Source organism: Dendropsophus ebraccatus, chromosome 1 (genome assembly GCF_027789765.1).
Source record: "Dendropsophus ebraccatus isolate aDenEbr1 chromosome 1, aDenEbr1.pat, whole genome shotgun sequence".
Classification (NCBI taxonomy): domain Eukaryota; kingdom Metazoa; phylum Chordata; class Amphibia; order Anura; family Hylidae; genus Dendropsophus; species Dendropsophus ebraccatus.
The window spans coordinates 183,645,240-183,664,545 of record NC_091454.1 but is presented as its reverse complement, the minus strand read 5'-3'; the positions used below and the strand labels follow the sequence as shown (position 1 = coordinate 183,664,545).

At 43.1% G+C, this 19,306-nt stretch overlaps 1 protein-coding gene across 2 annotated transcripts in view; it reads right to left on the bottom strand.

Annotated features, from left to right (window-relative positions):
• MAP2K1 (mitogen-activated protein kinase kinase 1) overlaps positions 1-19,306 on the bottom strand; it is a 39,499-nt gene that overhangs the window by 12,696 nt on the left and 7,497 nt on the right. The window contains exons 2-6 of one of the 2 annotated variants that reach the window (XM_069985901.1): positions 12,704-12,790; positions 7,136-7,346; positions 5,865-6,011; positions 3,424-3,501; positions 2,087-2,138 (exon numbers count right to left, since the gene is read on the bottom strand). In XM_069985901.1, coding sequence (XP_069842002.1) covers positions 2,087-2,138; positions 3,424-3,501; positions 5,865-6,011; positions 7,136-7,346; positions 12,704-12,790 — 575 coding nt within the window. The remainder of the gene's footprint in view (positions 1-2,086; positions 2,139-3,423; positions 3,502-5,864; positions 6,012-7,135; positions 7,347-12,703; positions 12,791-19,306) is intronic. The other variant, XM_069985911.1, reaches the window with a different exon arrangement.

The window sequence follows — 19,306 nt, the reverse complement described above, 5'->3', positions numbered from 1 at the left end:
TATATTGCACATAACTTTACATATTGTACACATTTCTCATTGAAGGCGATATCAGGCACCACAATTTTTTTTGAGCATTTTGAGAAGTTGTCAGCCCACGCCAAGTGATCTCAGGATAGATAGAAACCACAGCAACATGAGGATGCAATGACTTAACTGATTGTTGATAGCTTGAAATTGAGAGTTTTAACCACCGCATGGCCATTAACAATGAGTAAAAATCACAACAATTTGTGGCAAACCCCCCCCCCCCCCATACTAGCTATGAGAGAAGGACAGGGAGAAGCTATAGCTGAAAAGCGTTTTAACCATTTGAATGAGGACACATTATTTCTGTATATCTACAGGTGATTTTTGAATCTGAATAAAATCTTATTGCGAAGGTCATCGGGTCAAAGCCGTAATAGTAACCACCTAACATACTACACAACTCTAATGAGCTTCTAAAAAAATAGGGGTGTTCCAAATGGAGGCCATTTTGACATATTAAAAGCATAAGTTATAAATGTTTGACAAACGACAGTCCCACTTCTGGGACTTCCATGTATTTGGAGAATCAAGGATCTGGCATTCTAAAGAGGTGGCCATTGCTCATGTGGGCATCACTCTAGTAGCAGACCTCTTAACAGTCTCAATTTTTCAGGGTTGACCAGTATGTAGGGATTCAACAAGAGAATGACAGTCATGCACCATTATCCTCATAATTAGGCATTACATACTAACAGTTTGGCCCAGATCTGTATATTGATGGATAAGGATGGTGTCCTGTGTGCCATGATGCCTTGCCCTACATAGTCAAGAACCAGCCATGCCTCCTGAGAGAATGATGCATTGTCCTAGGAGAGCAGGAGGGGCTTAAAGAGTAACTGTCATGTTTTTTTTAATTGCAGAAATCAGTAGTATAAGCGATTTTAAGAAACTCTGTAATAGGTTTCATCAGCCAAAAAAGCCTCCTTCTGTACTCAAGAAGCAATCTCCCAGCCTCCCCCCCTGACTTCTTATCTGTGCATTATCAGGCAAACACGTCTTCATTACAGAGAAGCCAGTGAAGACGGGTTCTGCTCTCTCCATTCTATCCTTATGGAGGGGGGAGGGGCCGAGAGAGATGAGGGAGCAGGAAGAGGTGACATGAAGGTCAGCTGTTTGTAGACTCTCTGGGCACCTAAAATGCTAAATTCAGGTGTCAGAAAGGTCAGTGCTTATCTATGAACTTACTGAGAGAAGATTGCAGGGTGTTGTGCTTTGCAGAAATCCTCCGTGCTCAGTCACTCCTAACAGCCCCTCCCCTCTCCATAGCCACATAATGGAGACAGAAATCCTGCTTCATCTGATGTGAGGGGGGAGGCTGGGAGATTGCTTTTTTCAGTCCAGAAGGAAACTCTTTTAGTACATAAAACCTATTGCAGAGTTTCTTAAAATCGCTTGTACTGTTGATATTTAATGTTTTCAGAAAAATGACCCTGAAATGACAGTTACGCTTTAAAGGTAGAGACAATACCACAGTATAATTGAGAGAACAATTGTAGTAAAACTATTTTGTGTCTTGGGTGATCGTTTAATTTTTTTTCGATTCAGTTACAACCCCTTTAGGGTAGCTTTACATGTACTGTATCGCAGCGGATTTGATGGTGCAGGTACGCAGCAGATCGAAATAAATGAATACAGCCTCAAATCTGCTGCAGATCCTGTACGTGTGAACCCACCCTTAGGCTAGATTCACACAATGTATGCGCGGCAGATTTCACGCAGCGAGTTCGCAGCTAAATCTGCTGCGGTTACCTCTCCTGTCATTTTCATTGTAATTACATACTCGCTTGTATTGTCATCCCGCTAAGATTATGTAAGTGCCGCCCCTATTAACAGCTGCCGCCAGAAAGATACTTTACCTGTTCAACGATCCGGCCGCATCTGCGGCTCTCGATCCCGATAGGTCCCGCGCACCCAATCAGTGCACGGACCCGCCGCAGTCGGCATGTGAATCTAGCCTTAAAAGGTTTTCAGTTGTCAGCTGAAGATAGACATCTAAAGAGAGCAGCAATACCTTGTACCACAAGATAGTATAGTAACATATAGGTTTCTTTCTTACCCCGATGCATGATTTTATGCTTCTCTCTCAGGTAAGTCAGGCCTTTTATCACCTATGTAAAAATATATTAGTATATAGTTGGCAACACAATATCATGCCCACAATACATAATGCTAAACCCCCAGTCCCTGTGGTCTTTCTAGCAGGGTCTCCCATATTCCTGTTTTCTGTTATTTCAGGGAAAAAGCTGTGTATAAAAGATTGCTCTAGTACTGCCCTGTACTAATAGGAACTATGCAAATACAACAACTTCAATGATTATCCATATCACAGTTTAGCTGGCAGGATATGAAACAAGATTTAGTCTAGCTATTCCCATTAAGCTTCATAGCAATACCAATACTAACACGGTTAGGCTCCGTTCAGTTCAGCGGTATTTTATCACATGGTATTTTAGTAGACTGCATTACATAAGCAGCCATATGTTTAGATTCTCTTTTTTTATAAACTAATACCTATGCGTGATGAACTACAGAACTGATCTAGAAAACACCATTCGATCTGCTAACATATGTGCACTAAAACAACATTGGTGTGAACAATCTGGTCGTGTTTAATTATAACGATCAGTCGTCATTCTGCATGTCAGCTAATCGCTCGCTTGTAACACAGCCTATTACACTAAATGATTATCGGGTGAGAAAGGCAGATTATTTTTTTTTTGTGTAATAGGGCCCTTAATCTACGAGCAATCAGTCTTTCAAAGTTGGTTACATAAATTACCCACTCAATGCCTAAAAGTGATCTATGAGCTCTCCTGATGTCCGTTTTAGCCAATTCTTGTTTTTATCATTAACTAATAAGGGAAGCATCTCTTCTCAGGAACTCTGCATTGTGCTGCTACTAAAGATTCCTTTCACACGGCCAGATATAAAGGATGCACACGAGTGCTGATTGATCAGTGCTCGCTTGCAGTGGGTTTACAAGGCATTATAAATCGCACGTTTAGGCCACACGAACGATCTCTGTATCGTTTTTGCAGCCATTATTATTCATTGTTACTGGTGGCACGTCTCCTGTTTACACACAAAGATTTGCAGCAGATAATGATGAATTTTACCACCGCACAAAAGATGCAATGAGCAGAGAAGCAGGTGTTTTCCTGCTCGTCGGCTGATCGCTGGCACTTTTACACGGGCAGATTATCAGCTGAACGAGCGTTCCTGACTCAATTCCCAACTGGCAGCACTAGCTTATCAATTTATTCATTTATTTCTAGAAAGAATAAGAAAGAAAAAGCACATGGCAGAGTACTAAATGATGCTCCAGAAAGAGACAGGACAGGACAGCTGGCAAGTCCTGTTTAACGTATATGGATACAGACTGCTCATACTTACAGCAATGCTGACTTTTCCCAATATTTTCTCTGGGATTTTTCCAGCTTTTTTCAGCACTTGATCCAGAGACCCACCATCCTAAAAGGGAGGGGAAAAAAGCAAAAAAACTTAAAGAAGTGGCAACTAAATCCCGTTGTCTATAACTAGCACCAAACCCAACCTAAATATATTGTAGCAAGCCTTATTTACAGCAGTGGTACACCAGATGTGATGATTAAACGGATTTTCCAGAGCCTTTCCTAATCCACAAAGTCAACATTACTTCAATACCCCAAGTTTGACTAATTTTTCCTCAGGGTAAATTCACATGGACGGATCCGCAGCAGATTTTACACAGCGAATTCGCAGCAAAACCCACTGAGGATCCTAAGCTAATGACTTTCAATGAGGATACATACTCGCAGTGGGATTTAACTCCCTCTGGGAGTATGCATGTGACAGCGCCAATAACCCCCCCGCCGGCTGGAGCGCACTGTACCTGGTCCCTGCTCCAGCTTGCTAGGGGGGCTCCCGGCATCTTCACGTCCCGTTCAGCCAATCAGTGGCTGCGGCAGGGCAGCACATTGATTGGCTGAGCTGGACGTCAAGCCGGGAGCCCCCTTAGCAAGCCGGATAGGGGAAGGGGTAAAGTATGCATCGGCTGGCGGGGGGTTAATGGCGCTGTCACGTACATATTCCCAGTGGGATGTAAATCCCACTGCGAGTATGTATCATCATTGAAAAACATTGGCAAAGGATCTGCTGCAAATTCGCAGCGTAAAATCCGGTGTGGATCAGTCCGTGTGAATTTACCCTCAAACTCTTCATACGTTAAAGAACTGGCACATCTCCTCCCACCTTGTCACATAAACTCAAACCTCCTCCAGGACGCTAATGCTATGTTTTCGTGTTTGTTACATGATATCATGACTAGCAGGTTTCACTTCTCAATAAACCTTATATTAAACATTGACAATCTACTACTATCACTATGCCCTTTCACCACATTTGGACCCCTCCCCAGTGATTAAACACAGATGTCCTTTTCATAAAGGAACTTATGCACTTCAGTAACTATCGACCGAACAATCTCCCCTGTCCTCAGGGCCGTATTTACCACTAGGCACCCGTGGTCCGGTGCCTAGGGCAGCACCTTGCAGGGGGGCAGCACCAGGGAGCAGGGGGACAGAAAAAACAATTTTTTTTGTTTTTATTTCTTTGGTTTCCCTCCTCCCGTTCAGACTTGCCAGTAAATCTGGTGTCTTTTCCAGGGGGGGGCGGGGGGTATGGTGGTATTGGTCAGGTCTGGTATCGCCAATAGGTGCGTGTAAATGGGGCGTCTTCAGGTCTAGTGCCAAGGGCAGCAGCAGCTGTTAATCCAGCCCTGCCTGTCCTCCCATACACATGAACGCTAAGCACGGCTAAATGTTCATGTGTTCCCTATGAGGAGAGGTAGGGCACAGCCAGACAGCTCTGGTACCAGCTTATCCTGCCAAGAACAAAAGAGTCAATCATCCCTCAGAGTCAGCAGGCCCCTCTATGCAGCTTAGAATTTAGAATTATTTTATGGGGGTTTTAGACATCTTTCTTAAAATGACATTTTGGCATACTATCGACATGGCCAAACAATCTGAATGTCATCAATCAGGAAAGGTTTTCTTTTCCTTTGTAGACAACTGGGAAAACACCACATACTTTAACTTCGACAACACAAGATAACCAAGCTCTAAAATGGTACTGTCATTTGTAATTAGTCTTGACAAGTCATCAGATAAAGCATCAGACTGCTGAGACCTGTTGCAATCTGCTCACAGCTGAGACCTTCCGAGATCCAGCTGGGGAGAGAGTGCAGCAGTGTGCGTCTCTACACCACTATCAATCAAATCAGACTCTTTCACTTTAGAGTCAGATCTTAGACTGGCCCAGGGAGTGGAGCACTGTCTCTCTTTCCAGCTCTCAAGATCACAGTGGGTCTCAGCAGTGACACACGCCATGATCAATAACTTCTGAGATGTCTGATAACAGGTTAAAATTTATTACAAATGACAGTAAAGGACTTAATACAAAGGGCGATTATCAGGAAACAAGAATTCTTAGGAACATTCATTATTGATACCGGTTTCATGTAAAAGGAACAGTGATCAGACAATGAATGGATTCTGATTGGATCTTTTTTGTAGCCATTTAAATAATCAGTATTGGCCGAACATCACCTTAAGTAAACAGTTGATGTGCGTCCGACAGTGATGAATTTAGGGTCTGCATGATTTACTGAGGCTTGTGAAGGATCTGCAAATAACTACCAGTCACTAAGATCGCCACTGGTTAACAGGGCAGTGTTGTCCCATGTCCCAAGAGCCTTTACTCACCAAGCTATGTACCCTAGACATTATCGGTCAGTGTGCGCTTCATATCGTAGGTTCTCTGTTCTTACCCCATCCCATCCATAAAGCCATTCTTACCATATGCTCCATGCAGATGCTGATTTCTCCGTCGCTGTAGAATGCCCCATAGAAGCCCACAATGTATGGGGAGTTACATTCGTGCAGAACTTGTAGCTCCCTTATAATCTGGTTTCTGATTGCTGGCTTGATCTCCAGGTGAATCAACTATAGGGAAAATTTCAGAAAATCAATCATATATTGGTATCATCAAGCAAGCACAACCCACTAAGAATTAAAAAGCAGCATGCTATGAATGTAGACTGGTGACCAAACATGAGCTTTATCACAATGAAGGTGATAGATTTTTGTAAAACGGGCCACAGGGCTGCACCTTTGGTAGTGAATGTTGATAAAGGACAAAGAAACACTGCTTGCATAGTAGCACTGTACTGAGTAGCCCTGATTGTTGCCTTCAGTCTGCAAACAACTTTCAGGTTCATGCACACAATCCCTTATTATTCTACATAACCTAAAAGTTGTACAGCGCCACCATACAACTTTATTTGGTCTTAATTAAACCAATGCCCCTCATAAAGTGTCTCTATTCTGTATCTGTGCGATTCATACCAGGCGTGCTGCAATGGCTACTGTATCACTCTGGTATTCCCTACTAGAAGCTCTGATTTAGTGGAGACTAATCACTGTTAGGGTTTACACTGAGGAATCCACAGAGACATTCCGGCGGATTCCGGCGCTCGTCCCTGCTTGCATTTCCGTCTGTGCCATAGACTCAATTCTATGCACAGGTGGATTCCGCCGTAAGAATAGACATGATCATAGAATTGAGTCTTTGTGACGGGCGGAAATGTGCGCCACCACAAGCGAAGACGAGCAATGGAATCCGCCGGAACTTCTCCTTGTGGATTCCTCAGTGTGCTCTCATCCTAATACAGCAAGGTACAAAGGCAACATGTGGAACCCTATGGGAGTGCCCACAGCTTTGTGCCTCACACATTTACAGGTTAAATTAACAGAATAGGCACTATCTAGACTTAAAAGTTAACATATATTAACTTTGCTGAACTTTTAAGTATACCTACACTTTTCTTCTCCATCTGGTATGGAGAAAAGATCCTTATGCTGGGCACAAAATCTAAAAAAAAAAAAAAAAAAAAAAAAAAGACACACCTGCATGCTTGTTGTTATTAGATGTGGTATGGTTGCCAAGCATGCAGGAGCATCCCATCATCTATACTGCCCAGCATGCAGGAGTGACTCTCCATGCCAGATGGTCAGATCAGATGAGAGATGAGCAGTAAGTACGCTCTGAGAAAATAGCAATGGCTCACCTTTCTAGCCATGATAAGACTGGATGGTTTGTGTGAAACTTTAAAGACCACACCACCATTTCCAGCACCGAGCTCCGAAACTTTTTCAAAGTCATCATCCTTCAGTTCTCCGACTTTCTGCTTTTGTGTGAGGAAAGCTTCCAGACGCTTCCTCTGCTGTTCATCCAGTTCTAGCTCCTCTAACTTCTTCTGGAGGGCCTCGAGGTTAGTCCTAAAGGGGGAAAAAAAATTTAATAATTGAGAAGTAAAACACACATACCCACTGAGTGTCACAGATCATTACAAAGCGATGAAAACTGCTTGAGGACGTGATAACCACAGTGGTTACTTGGCATCAATATTTGATGGATTTTTCTAACAGCTGAAACTCTACTGTTAAAGATCATAGGAGCTACAGTACTAAAATACTGATTTAGTACTATACTGGGTAATAGATTTGCTGTGAATGGTTCCTCTAACTGTGTACATGTTCTTCTAACTAAATAAAAAAAAAAAAAAAAAAAACTATAATATAGACGGCAGGTATCCAAATGAACAGCTCAAGGTATAAATAGTTACAGTGGTTAGATCCACCTAGACCACAGGTGTCAAACTACGGCCCTCCAGCTGCTGCATTTTCCACCATGCCTGGGCAGCCAAAGCTTTGGCCCTGGGTGTCCAGGCATGATGGGAATTGTAGTTTTGCAACAGCTGGAGGGCTGTAGTTTGACACCCCTGACCTAGAGCAACTGCTTGCAGACCTCTTGTAGTAAGTGATAGTGCAAATTCAGGAGCACCTGGAAGCTATGTCTCCACATAGTGTTTCGGTGCTTATTCTGGTATGCTTCATGTGCCATTCTTCATACGCAAGATCTTAATGTGATGTGATGAAATTTGAATATAGGAAAAATATTTTTGTGGTGAGTGCCCTTGGAATGTCGATGGACTGTCTTTCAAAAACAGCTAAGCACCACCACAGCTTTTGTGGCCTGATTACTAAAAGATACTGCTGGGAAGTGTTGGTCATTTAGTGTCTCTCTCTCTCTCTCTCTCTCTCTCTCGAGTAGGTTCCAGCGATAGGGTTAACCTGCTTCCGAAAAATTAGGTCCAAATGTAAAAATATACTGTGTAGGCAGATTTAAAAAAGCATGATCTTAACATGTGGAAAATTACCTTAGACCAACTATTTCTCACTACTGAATAAAATAGTTTTTTGCAAGTCAAAAAGTACTACCTACAATGAGACTGCAAGAACAGAGGTAAAAAAAAAAAAAAAACGTACAGAGGAGGCCCGACACATCAACGTCATGAGCTAAATCCATAATTTATTACTGTCGCACAGCAATGTCTATGTGATTGAGGTTGTCAGCATCCGCTTCCACTTATAAACATGTCCAACATTATCTGTCAATTTCAAGAGCAGGGTTACCTATAAAATATTTATTTTCAGCCCAAGTAGCCTGTTATAGAAAGACTTATGTTCAGACATTTTCATCCATCATTTATCACCACAAAGAGAAAACCTGGACTTGTTTTCTGCAGTGCATCTTTGATTTATAACAAGAAGCTTAAAAGGCAGTTATCTAAGCTTAGAAAAACATGGCTGTTTTCTTTCAGAAACAGCACGACTTGTCTCCAGTTTGGGTGCGGTTTTTAAAAAAACTCACTTTTATTGAAGTGAATGGAGCTTGACTGGAAAACCACACCCAAATTGAGACAAAAGTTGTGCTCTTTCTGGAAGAAAGAGGCCATGGTTTTTTTAAGCTTGGATAACTGCTCTTAAGCAGACCTGTCAGCAGGAAAACAGGGGTATAACTAGATAGTGCTAACCTAGACTGTTTGACTGACAGCTACTAGATAAATAGCATGTGAGCAAATTTACCTGGGCTCTTGCTGTGCTGGGAAACGCCCACTGGGCACTTGAGCCTCATTTGCATATTAATAATAAAGCTTATATCCCACTAAATGAGAGGGTTATGGAGATAACAAAAACAAGCCTGGTATGTTAATAAGAGGTCATGGGCAGATAGTTGCTACAAGCAGTCATTTTTCATCAATAAGGCCGTTTGTTGCTAGTGGTGGAGTGTATACTACTACAAAAACCTGTACAAATCTAAGCACTGGTCACAAATTTAAAAATGTCTGACATATATTATAGGGGAGATTTATCAAACATGGTGTAAAGTGAAACTGGCTCAGTTGCCCCTAGCAACCAATCAGATTCCACCTTACATTCCTCACAGACTCTTTGGAAAATGAAAGGTGGAATCTGATTGGTTGCTAGGGGCAACTGAGCCAGGTTCACTTTACACAATGTTTGATAAATCAGCCCCTATGTGTATTAAAGATGCCAAAAACCTTAAATCCCGTCTGACTGTTTATATGCATCCTTGGACTAGCATGCATGTGTAGTCAGTAGGGAGGGGGGTATAAGCGTTTTACAGGCTACTCTTAAAAACAAGGATGAGACATGTTGAAATCCAACAGCCTGATCCTTCTTTCCACCAAGGGACATTCAGTCATCCCCTACAGACAGTAGACGGTTAGCTAACTGGCGAGTTTGGCCAATGTTTGCCTAATATGAGCGGCCACTTTTACACAACCTGTATATGTTGTTATGAGCCTCATGACAAAACCTAAAACATACATTCCTAATCCTACATACAGTATGATCTCTTCAGAAGCATGGACAGAGTAATACCTATGCAGCAGCCATCCAAAACTCCAATACATCTGCATTTTCAGGGTTTTACCAATTGTCAGACTCATTCTCCATGCCAGTAATCTACATAAAAGTAGGGTATTCAAAGCAACTCTCTGATGCCACCTTTGAAAGGTAATTTACCCTTCAAGTGTCTGATTCCAATTAGAAGCCTTAAAATATGACATGGGAGTTAAAGGGGTACTCCAGGCAAAATGTTTTTTAAATATGTTATTACATAAAGAAAGTTATACAAATCCCTAATATACACTAATTACGGGAAATGCACATATTCTGCTATTTCCCTCACTTTAGTAGATCAGGCAGGCTCACTTCCTCAAAAAAAATGTGACATCATGTCTCAAATGTATGCAGCAGCAGGGGGCGCATGTAAAAGTATAGAAAGGGAATAGACGTCTATTCTCCATGCCTCCCTCCCTGGGCTTGTAATGTCCCCCTCCCTCTGTCCCACCCCCCTGCGCGGTCCTATTATACTTGCTGCAGTGGCTCACCCCAACTAGCTGCCCCCTCTGAGCCCATCTCTCCCCTGGCCGGTCCCCTGCAGGAGCACTCACCCGCCGCCCCGTTCCGGTGGGGTGAGAGCTCCTGCTCCTACCCCCAACTTGCCGCCCCTCACCTGAGCACTGTGCCCGGTCCATTGCATGAGAGCTCACCCGCCACCCTTCGGGGTGAGCGCTCATGCACCTCTTCCTCTGAGTTTGCTCCCCTCCATCACAGCCCGCCGCCTGGCCCCGTGCAGAGCGCTCACCCACCGCCGCCCCATCCCAGCGGGCTGAGTGCTTATGCACCTCTTTCCAAGTAGTTGCACCTTCTCCCAAGCAGCTTGCTTCACCGGGCAGCCGGGTGAGCGCCGAGACTGGCTCAGATTGCTTCATCTCAGCGCTCATCCGGCCACCCGGTTCCGTGCACTGTGAAGCAAGCTGGAGGTAGCTTTCATTTTCAGTCAGTGTTTGACTCTTAATGAAAGCCTTTGAACATGACCAGGGATTGTCAGAATCACAGTGAAACCACACAGTAGTATTATGTGCATAGTTTTGCTTAAAGTAGAAGGCCGGGGAAATAAATGTCCAAGTATGGGCAGGTTGGGGGGGGGGGGACATAATAAAGAACCTATACTTACCGCTTCCTGTCCCCTTTGCAGCTACACTTCCCACTCCTTGACCCCCGCCAGGATTCTCCATCTCTCCTCCCTGCTACGTCGCGACTCGGCTGATGGATGTCCCACTCAGCTAGTCAGTGACTGGGGTGAGACACTGCTGCAGTGACTGGCTGGCTTTATACCACCATTTCCCATCGTGAATGGTGTGAAAGAAAAGCAGAGAAAGCGGGGTCTGGGTGCCTGGTGTTGTAGTGCTGTGAGGGAATGGGGATTGGTAAGCATAGGTTCTTAATCATGTCTCACCCCCCACTCTTGTAATTATGAATTTTGACAGACTCCTACTTTAATACAGAACACACAGGACACAAAGGGTTTTCCAATCCTTATGATGCCTTAAAAAATAAAAATAAAAAAAGAAATCAAGATTTGCCAATGCCTGGTATGAAATGCATTTTACATAGATAACTAATGACTATACAGTGGTACCTTGGTTCTCGAACTTAATTGGTTCAGGAAGGCAGTCTGAGAACAGAGCAGTGTCTTCCCATAGGAAATAATGTAAATGTGTTTAATTAGATCCAGCACCCACCAATAATTCCCTACAGTACTCATTTATTACATTGAAAAGTGCCCACTACAGTACATTACAGAACATCACTATACTGTACAGGACATTACAGAACAGCACTATATACTGTACAGGACATTACAGAACAGCACTACACTGTACATGACATTAAAGAACAGCACTATATATTGTACAGGACATTACAGAGCAGCACTATATACTGTGCAGTACATTACAGAACAGCACTACACTGTACAGGACATTACAGAACAGTTCTATACTGTACAGTACAGAGAACAGCACTATATACTGTACAGGACAGGACAGCACTACACTGTACAGTACATTACAGAACAGCACTACACTGTACAGTACATTACAAAACAGTTCTATACTGTACAGTACATCAGAGAACAGCACTATATACTGTACAGTACATTACAGAACACTATATACTGTATACAAGAAACATTCAACAAAACCAGCAATAATAGTACAGTAGTCATTAACTCCTCACTTATACTTTACTGTATAGAGCCCCCCCCCCCCAGATGATGGTGCACTGACTGTACTACTACTGTACTGTATGTGCACTTCAGCAGTCTTATACAGTACAGGATGGAAGATGATGGTGCACTGACTGTACTACTACTGTATAAGCACTTCAGCAGTCTTATACAGTACAGGATGGGAGATGGTGGTGCACTGACTGTACTACTACTGTACTGTATATGCACTCCAGCAGTCTTATACAGTACAGGATGGAAGATGGTGCACTGACTGTACTACTACTATACTGTATATGCACTCCAGCAGTCTTATACAGTGGGAGATGGTGGTGCACTGACTGTACTACTACTGTACTGTATATGCACTCCAGCAGTCTTATACAGTACAGGATGGGAGATGGTGGTGCACTGACTGTACTACTGTACTGTATATGCACTCCAGCAGTCTTATACAGTACTTCACTGTATGTAAAGCCTCACCAGTGCTAAACTCACAGGTACAATCCACCATCCACACTCACGTTCAGATACAGAGTACTTCAAGACTGGGTGCCCGAAAAGTGTTTGAGAACCAAAGCAAACTTTCTTTGAAAATACAGTTTGAGTTCCAAGCAGTTTGAGAACAGAGGTACCACTGTATTCTGTAAAAGTCACTACATGATCTTACACTTCCTCCAGAACACATACTCACAGGAGTTCGGGGAGCTGAAATCTGGGGTACTCTTCTGCAGGGTCATCATACGGGAGATTTACGGGTGCTTTAGCTGTCCCTGCAGAACTGACATGGAAGGAACAAGGGTGTCACAGGTACATTATGCTCCCTGGGATACAGTAAAAAGGATCTGGAGGGCCAAAAATAAAAATATTTGGGGGAAGGGAAAGGGATATTTTTAGGTTTTTCAGGTCAGGCTGGAGTCGTACTGTAATGGTTGTGCCAACACCAAGTTGTGCAGCTTACCACAGGTAATACAGTTTTCATAATACCATTTGTATGATCGGCTTCCCCAGTATAAGCCTCATATTGACAAACATCTTCCTATACAAGAAGGACTACAAACTCCTATACTTATGGGTGAAGAATCAGAAGACATGCCACCCCAGAGTGCTGCATAAACTCATTTCCTAGTAAGACAAACATTACTATATGTTGAGCTAAGCCAACAGTAATATATTGGTTTGGCAACAACAAATACGTGTTCCCTGATGCTTGCAGAGTGCTGACATTTAAAATATTCTTTGACATGGATATCACATAGTCATCTCATTGCTGTTTATGTCAGTACTGTCGTTTTATAGCCACAATGTATCATATATCAAAGGGATACCTCAAGAATTAAGACGCGCCAACCCACTACGTCGAGGCTTTTCCAATTCCTATCACCTATATTGTCTACTAACTATATCGCAATTTACATCTGAAGGGTATATAGTAAAAACCATAACATACAGTTGCTAGAAAAATGTAATGCCTTATTCTCATGCTCCATAATCCACAGAGGTTACGGTGAAGCTGTGCAGTGGACTTAAAACCCTCTTGACATCATGTATCAATAACTGCGCAGCTTTACACTCTGTAACCTCTCTGGATTACGGAAGGTAAAAATAAGGCCTTAGACCTAGACCACTTTACTGTTCATGTCTTTCAATGAGCACTTTGAGTAAACATCCCCAGTGCAAGTAGAAAAAGTGAACTCTTTTCAGTCACCTGGATGTCTGCTTAGATTATTAGTAAAATATGCTACGATTGTGACAACCACCAATTATTGACAACGAAAATGTAATAAAACTTATAGCACACAAACATTTGTACTGTTTATATTTTTTATTGAGTATTTTAAGTAAATGTTTACAATGCAGGGTGAGTAAATAAGTTAACTCTGAAGTTCAATATAATGCACACCCTTTTTTTAGCAGCTGACGCCTCTATCAGATGTTTCCCGTAGTTCCAAATAAAATCTATATATGGTGAGGGGGAATTTTAGCCCATTGCTTCCTGTTTCAGTTCATAAATATATTTTTTGATGCCTTGTGTCCACGGCCTTCTTTTGATCTTGTCACAGCATCTGGCTTTTGTCCTTCCAAAACACAAACTATCTTTTTCAATGATTCTTTCTGTAATTGTTTTGTATCCAACAAAGTATGCGGGGGGGATCTTTCTTTGCCGTTAACCTTGGGATATTTCTCATTTAATTTAGAGTTGCCTTTTGAAGCATGTTTCACAATATCCAATGGGCATACTACCAGTGTAAAAACCACTTGTTAGCTCTTGGAGAAGTCATTAAGTGAGAAGTCCACTTACGTTTTCTCCCTGCACTGTAGATGTTTACTTAAAGTGCTAAAAAAACAAAAAAAAAACAAAAAAAAAACATTAACTGTTCGTGTGTTTTTAATTTTTTGATTTTTCTTTTTAAAACTGTTTGTCTTTTACTGTGATTAAGGGTTTAAACACACACACCGTATATGCAGCGTATTTACTGCTGCGATACGCAGCAAACACGCAACAAATAGGCAGCAGATTAGATCTAAGTAACTGAACACAGCATCAAATCTGCACCTGCAGATCTGCTGCGTATTTTCTGCGTATCTGCTGCGTATACTGTGTGTGTGTTTGTACCCTAAGGGTATAAACCCACACACCGTATATGCAGCAGATATGCAACAAATACGCAGCAGATTTGTTGGTACAGATTTGATGCTGTGTTCAGTTATTTAGATCTAATCTGCTGCGATTTTGCTGCGAGTTTGCTGCGTATCGCAGCAGTAAATACGCTGCATATACGGTGTGTGGGTTTATACCCTTATGGTGCGTTCACACCTACAGGATCTGCAGCTGATTTTCTGCAGCAGATTTCATTTAAATAACTGAACACAGCATCAAATCTGCTGCAGATCTGCTGCAGATCCTGTAGGTGTGAACGCACCCTTAGGGTACAAACACACACGGCATATACGCTGCGTATTTACTGCTGCGATACGCAGCAGATTAGATCTAAATAACTGAACACAGTATCAAATCTGCTGCGTATCTGCTGTGTGTGTTTGTACCCTTAGAAAACAAGACCACAAATACAAAAATCTAGAATTTTTCCCTATACATGGCGATCCAGAAAAGTGAATGTTAGGGGCAACGCATGTATCAGTGTGGTGTGCTTGGAACAATGTGGTGACCTGTCCTGTCTTGTATTAAAGATGTAAAGTGTACTATGTAATACATCTATTCCTCTTTGAAGGTACTGCAGGAAAACTAAACATTTACTACCAAGTTTCCCTACAGACACTGCTCCCCCTTTCTAACAAGTAGGGATAGTCCACAGCAGAGAATTAAGCAGTTTTTGGTTCACTAATGTACATGAGATTATTCATCGACAGTAACTGAGTTTACTGTACTATATAAACACATGAGTCATACAGAACAGACATCACTATCCAATGCTAATAAATAACAATGCTGCAGCATAAAACCATTCCTCAACAGCCTGCAGGACCAAAAATAACACCGTAATGAATGGCTGAATCATTATCAGATATGTAACTGCAGGCAGAAAATGACTTGTCAGGCTTGTGTCATCTCCTGACCACACCAAGTGTGTGTGATCCTGGAACAGACTTAGCACTTTATGCAGAACAAGAATTGGATTTGATCCGGCCATTAGCTGACTTACATGTGCGCTCCCCCTGCCCACTAAACCTGCTGCCCTTACCATGCGTGGCTGGCACAGAGCACAGCTATATCTTTACATTAGGCTGGCTTCACACTGCGTTTTTGCATCCGTTGTGGTCAGCCATGTTTATGTGTACGTTAAAAGAAAGCCTGTCACCCAGGCTGCCGAGGTGGAGCCCTTATACTTACCCCTTCCTCAAAGTCCCATTCGCCATCCCCGTCAGAAGCCATGCACGCGCTCACCAGAGATGAGTCCGACGCCCATAGAGAATGACTGCTCCAGTCATTCTCTATGGGTGTCAGACTCATCTCTGGTGAGTGCGCGTACAGCTTCCGACGGGGATTTCTCGGCGGCGGGATGGGGCAGGGACCGGGATAAGTATAAGGGGCTCCACCGGCGGGTTAGGCGGGCTTCATCCCGGCAGCCGGGGTGACAGGTCCCCTTTAAACAAACGTTTTCATTTTTATTTCATGTAAGGCCTTATTCACACTTTCAGTGATTTTTCAGGTCCGCTATTAATCTGTAATCTGTGAAAAATGGTGCGTAATCGCACCTGCATCCACAAGAATGTTGATCTGCTCTTTAGTATAACTTGTATTTCCTCAGTGCCATCCATATATTTTGTCGTCACATATAGCTGGAGATATATCAAGGTGTCTTATCAAGGGTGCTCTTACAGGTGGTGGTACCAAATTGTGTCCCTTCGTTATGGTGCGTTTACACAGTGAGATATATCTGACAGATTATTGAAGCCAAAGCCAGGAATGGATCGGAAGAGAGAAGAAATTTTAGTCTTTTCTTTATGATCTGTTCCTTTTTTCATAGTCTGTTTCTGGCTTTGGCTTCAAAGATCTGTCAGATAAATCTCTCCATGTAAACACAGGCTTACAGGCAGTGGCAGGTCCTGGTGCTGCCTGCAATTAGCTGTGATCTGTAATTAGTTAATGGCCGCAATGAATCACTGCTAATCGCAGGAGGCACCTGTACTTGCCACTGCTTAAAGCCACGGGGCCAGCTGTCACCTGCGATGAAGGGACAAATGGGGCAGCTGCAGGTCAGTGCTGCCATGCATAAGAGCGCCCTTATGGTAAGATTCTCTCTGTTGCCCATAGCAACCAATCACAGCTCAGCTTTCATTTTACCAGTGCAAGATAAGACATGAAAGCTGAGCTTTGATTGGTTGCTATGGGCAACATAGAATGCCTGATAAATCTTCCCCTACACAATGTCTAAAGGAAATGTTATCGTTTAAATTTGACCAATATAACAAATTTAGGGTATGTTCACACATACCGAATCCGCAGCTGATTTCTGCCCAGTAAACTCTATGGGCAGACAAACTTGCAGCGGGATGTACATCCCGCTGCGAATTTGTCAGCAACCCGCCCCGTTAACCTACCCGCCGCCAGAGCCTATACTTCACCTGGTCCCCGCTCCGGCTTGCTTCGGGGGTTCTCCACACGTCCCGCTGCGCCACCACAGCGCACTGATTGGCTGAGCGGGATGTGAAGACACCGGGAGCCCCGAAGCAAGACGAAGCGGGGACCAGGTGAAGTATACGCTCTAGCAGCGGGGGGTTAACGGGCGGGCTGCTGACAAACTCCCAGCGAGTTTGTCTGCCCATAGAGTTTACTGGGCAGGAATCCGCAGCGGGTCCGGTACGTGTGAACATACCCTTAAGCACGATAATCGGCCCGTGTAATAGGGCCCTTAGGGTGCACACTACGGAATCCCTGTGGAAAACCAGTTGCTGATTCCGCAGCTCACACCCGCTAACGGACTCTGGAGGCCGTGCGCATCTCCGCTGCTACCATAGACTTTATTCTATGAATGAACCCGCTCATTCTTCTGGCCAACGGTGGAATCTGTAAAACCATAGAATGAAGCCTATGGTAGCAGCGGAGATGCGCGCTGTCGCCAGGGTCCACAACCGGGTGCGAGCTGCGGAATCCGCAACAAGTTTTCCTTAGGGTTTATGATAAAAACCAATAGGGTTTTTATGTTCCCCAGAATGACCTGTGTTCCCCTATGTAAAGCTTTATTCTCGCAAGACCATTGAAAACTTGCAGAGTTTGTAGCAGTCGGCATGGATGCCAGTCAATAACTGAAAGGTGTGACAGCTGAGCACTCGAAAAACGACTGTCGCACCTTTCAGTAACTGACTTGCGTCCATCCCTGGATGAGCACCCAGTCATCTTCCCGCTGTATGCTGGTAATTGTTGCCAGTATTCCTTAGATAGAAGGAAAAGCGAACCAGCAACCACCTCTCTCTCTCTTCCCTATGTAAAGCTTGTCCCCCTATATATACCCTAGCTATTAATTCGCCGCCCCTAGTGTGCATGCGTCCTGTCCCCATGTGGCACCGACAATCCGTCACAGGAATGTTCAGGGGATTACCGGGTGATATGAACTTGTATGGTATTTCCCTGGCCTGTGCCGAGTTGTTTGCATAGCGTCCGCACTGGTTAACCCCTTCAGCCACCCCCCAGTCTTACCACTCTGTAAAATTTATCATGCATTTCCATTCCCTCACGTTTCCCATTACACTGGTTTATGTGGGTACAGCGTGGGTAGCTTCATCCTGTCAAACGCTACACACACCTAGGCTTATTAACTCTTGCTGTGCATTCACATTGAAGAAATAAAGAGCCAAATGAATGAAGCTTTCTATTATAATTCCAGCTTTTATCCTCGACATCGTGTGACATAAGGCAATTGTTCGCTCTTTATTAAACCATTGCTGGATTTCTCCTTATAAAAGACAATTCAAGAGATTTTTGGTACAGGAGCGTTAATAGGTTCTGTAGGTGGAGAGATGTTTCAAGAGTAGTATTTATAAGGATTCGGCTTGTTTCCAATGCTTCTGTTGCTAAGCGACATAAATAACAAGTACATCCTTACACTACAGCCGCCCTTATATAACGCACCTCCCCCACTTTCTACTTTATGGATCGAAATATGCATTCAATTGCTGTGATGGATAATCTACCTTTCCTCTGCTGCAAAATATATGGTGCAATGTAAAGCTGCCTTGGCATGAGGCGTTTGCTGCGTAGTTTTCTTGCTGCATTTTTGGCTATGTTCACATGGAACTCAAACGTTGCAGAGCACAAAAAAAAAAAAAAAAGAGCTAACCAATAATAATTTAAAAAAAAAACACCACAATGGGGGACTCCTCGAAAAACTGACCTTGACTGATCCGGACTTCTAGAAAGTGCCATATAGACTTTCTAAAAATCTGTACATTTCTTGCACCACTCTCCAAGGAGGAGTACTCCTGACCAGGTTTTAGGGTGCCTTCACACGTACCATATCGCTGCGTTTTTTACATGCGCGTTTTGATTTTCACATGATTTTCAAATGAAAATCAAAACATGAAAATCACAACTTGCATGTAAAAAAAAAAAAAAAAAAAAAAAAAAAAAGCACCAAAAACGCAGCGATAAAAACGCAGCGATAAAAACGCAGCGATACGGTACGTGTGAAGGCACCCTTAAAGTGATTGGTTTGATCCAGGTGCTTGCGAGCATGATAGTTACCCTTTAAAGGGGTTATCCAGCGAAAATCTTTTTCTTTCAAATCAACTGGTGTCAGAAAGTTATATAGATTTGTAATTTACTTCTATTAAAAAA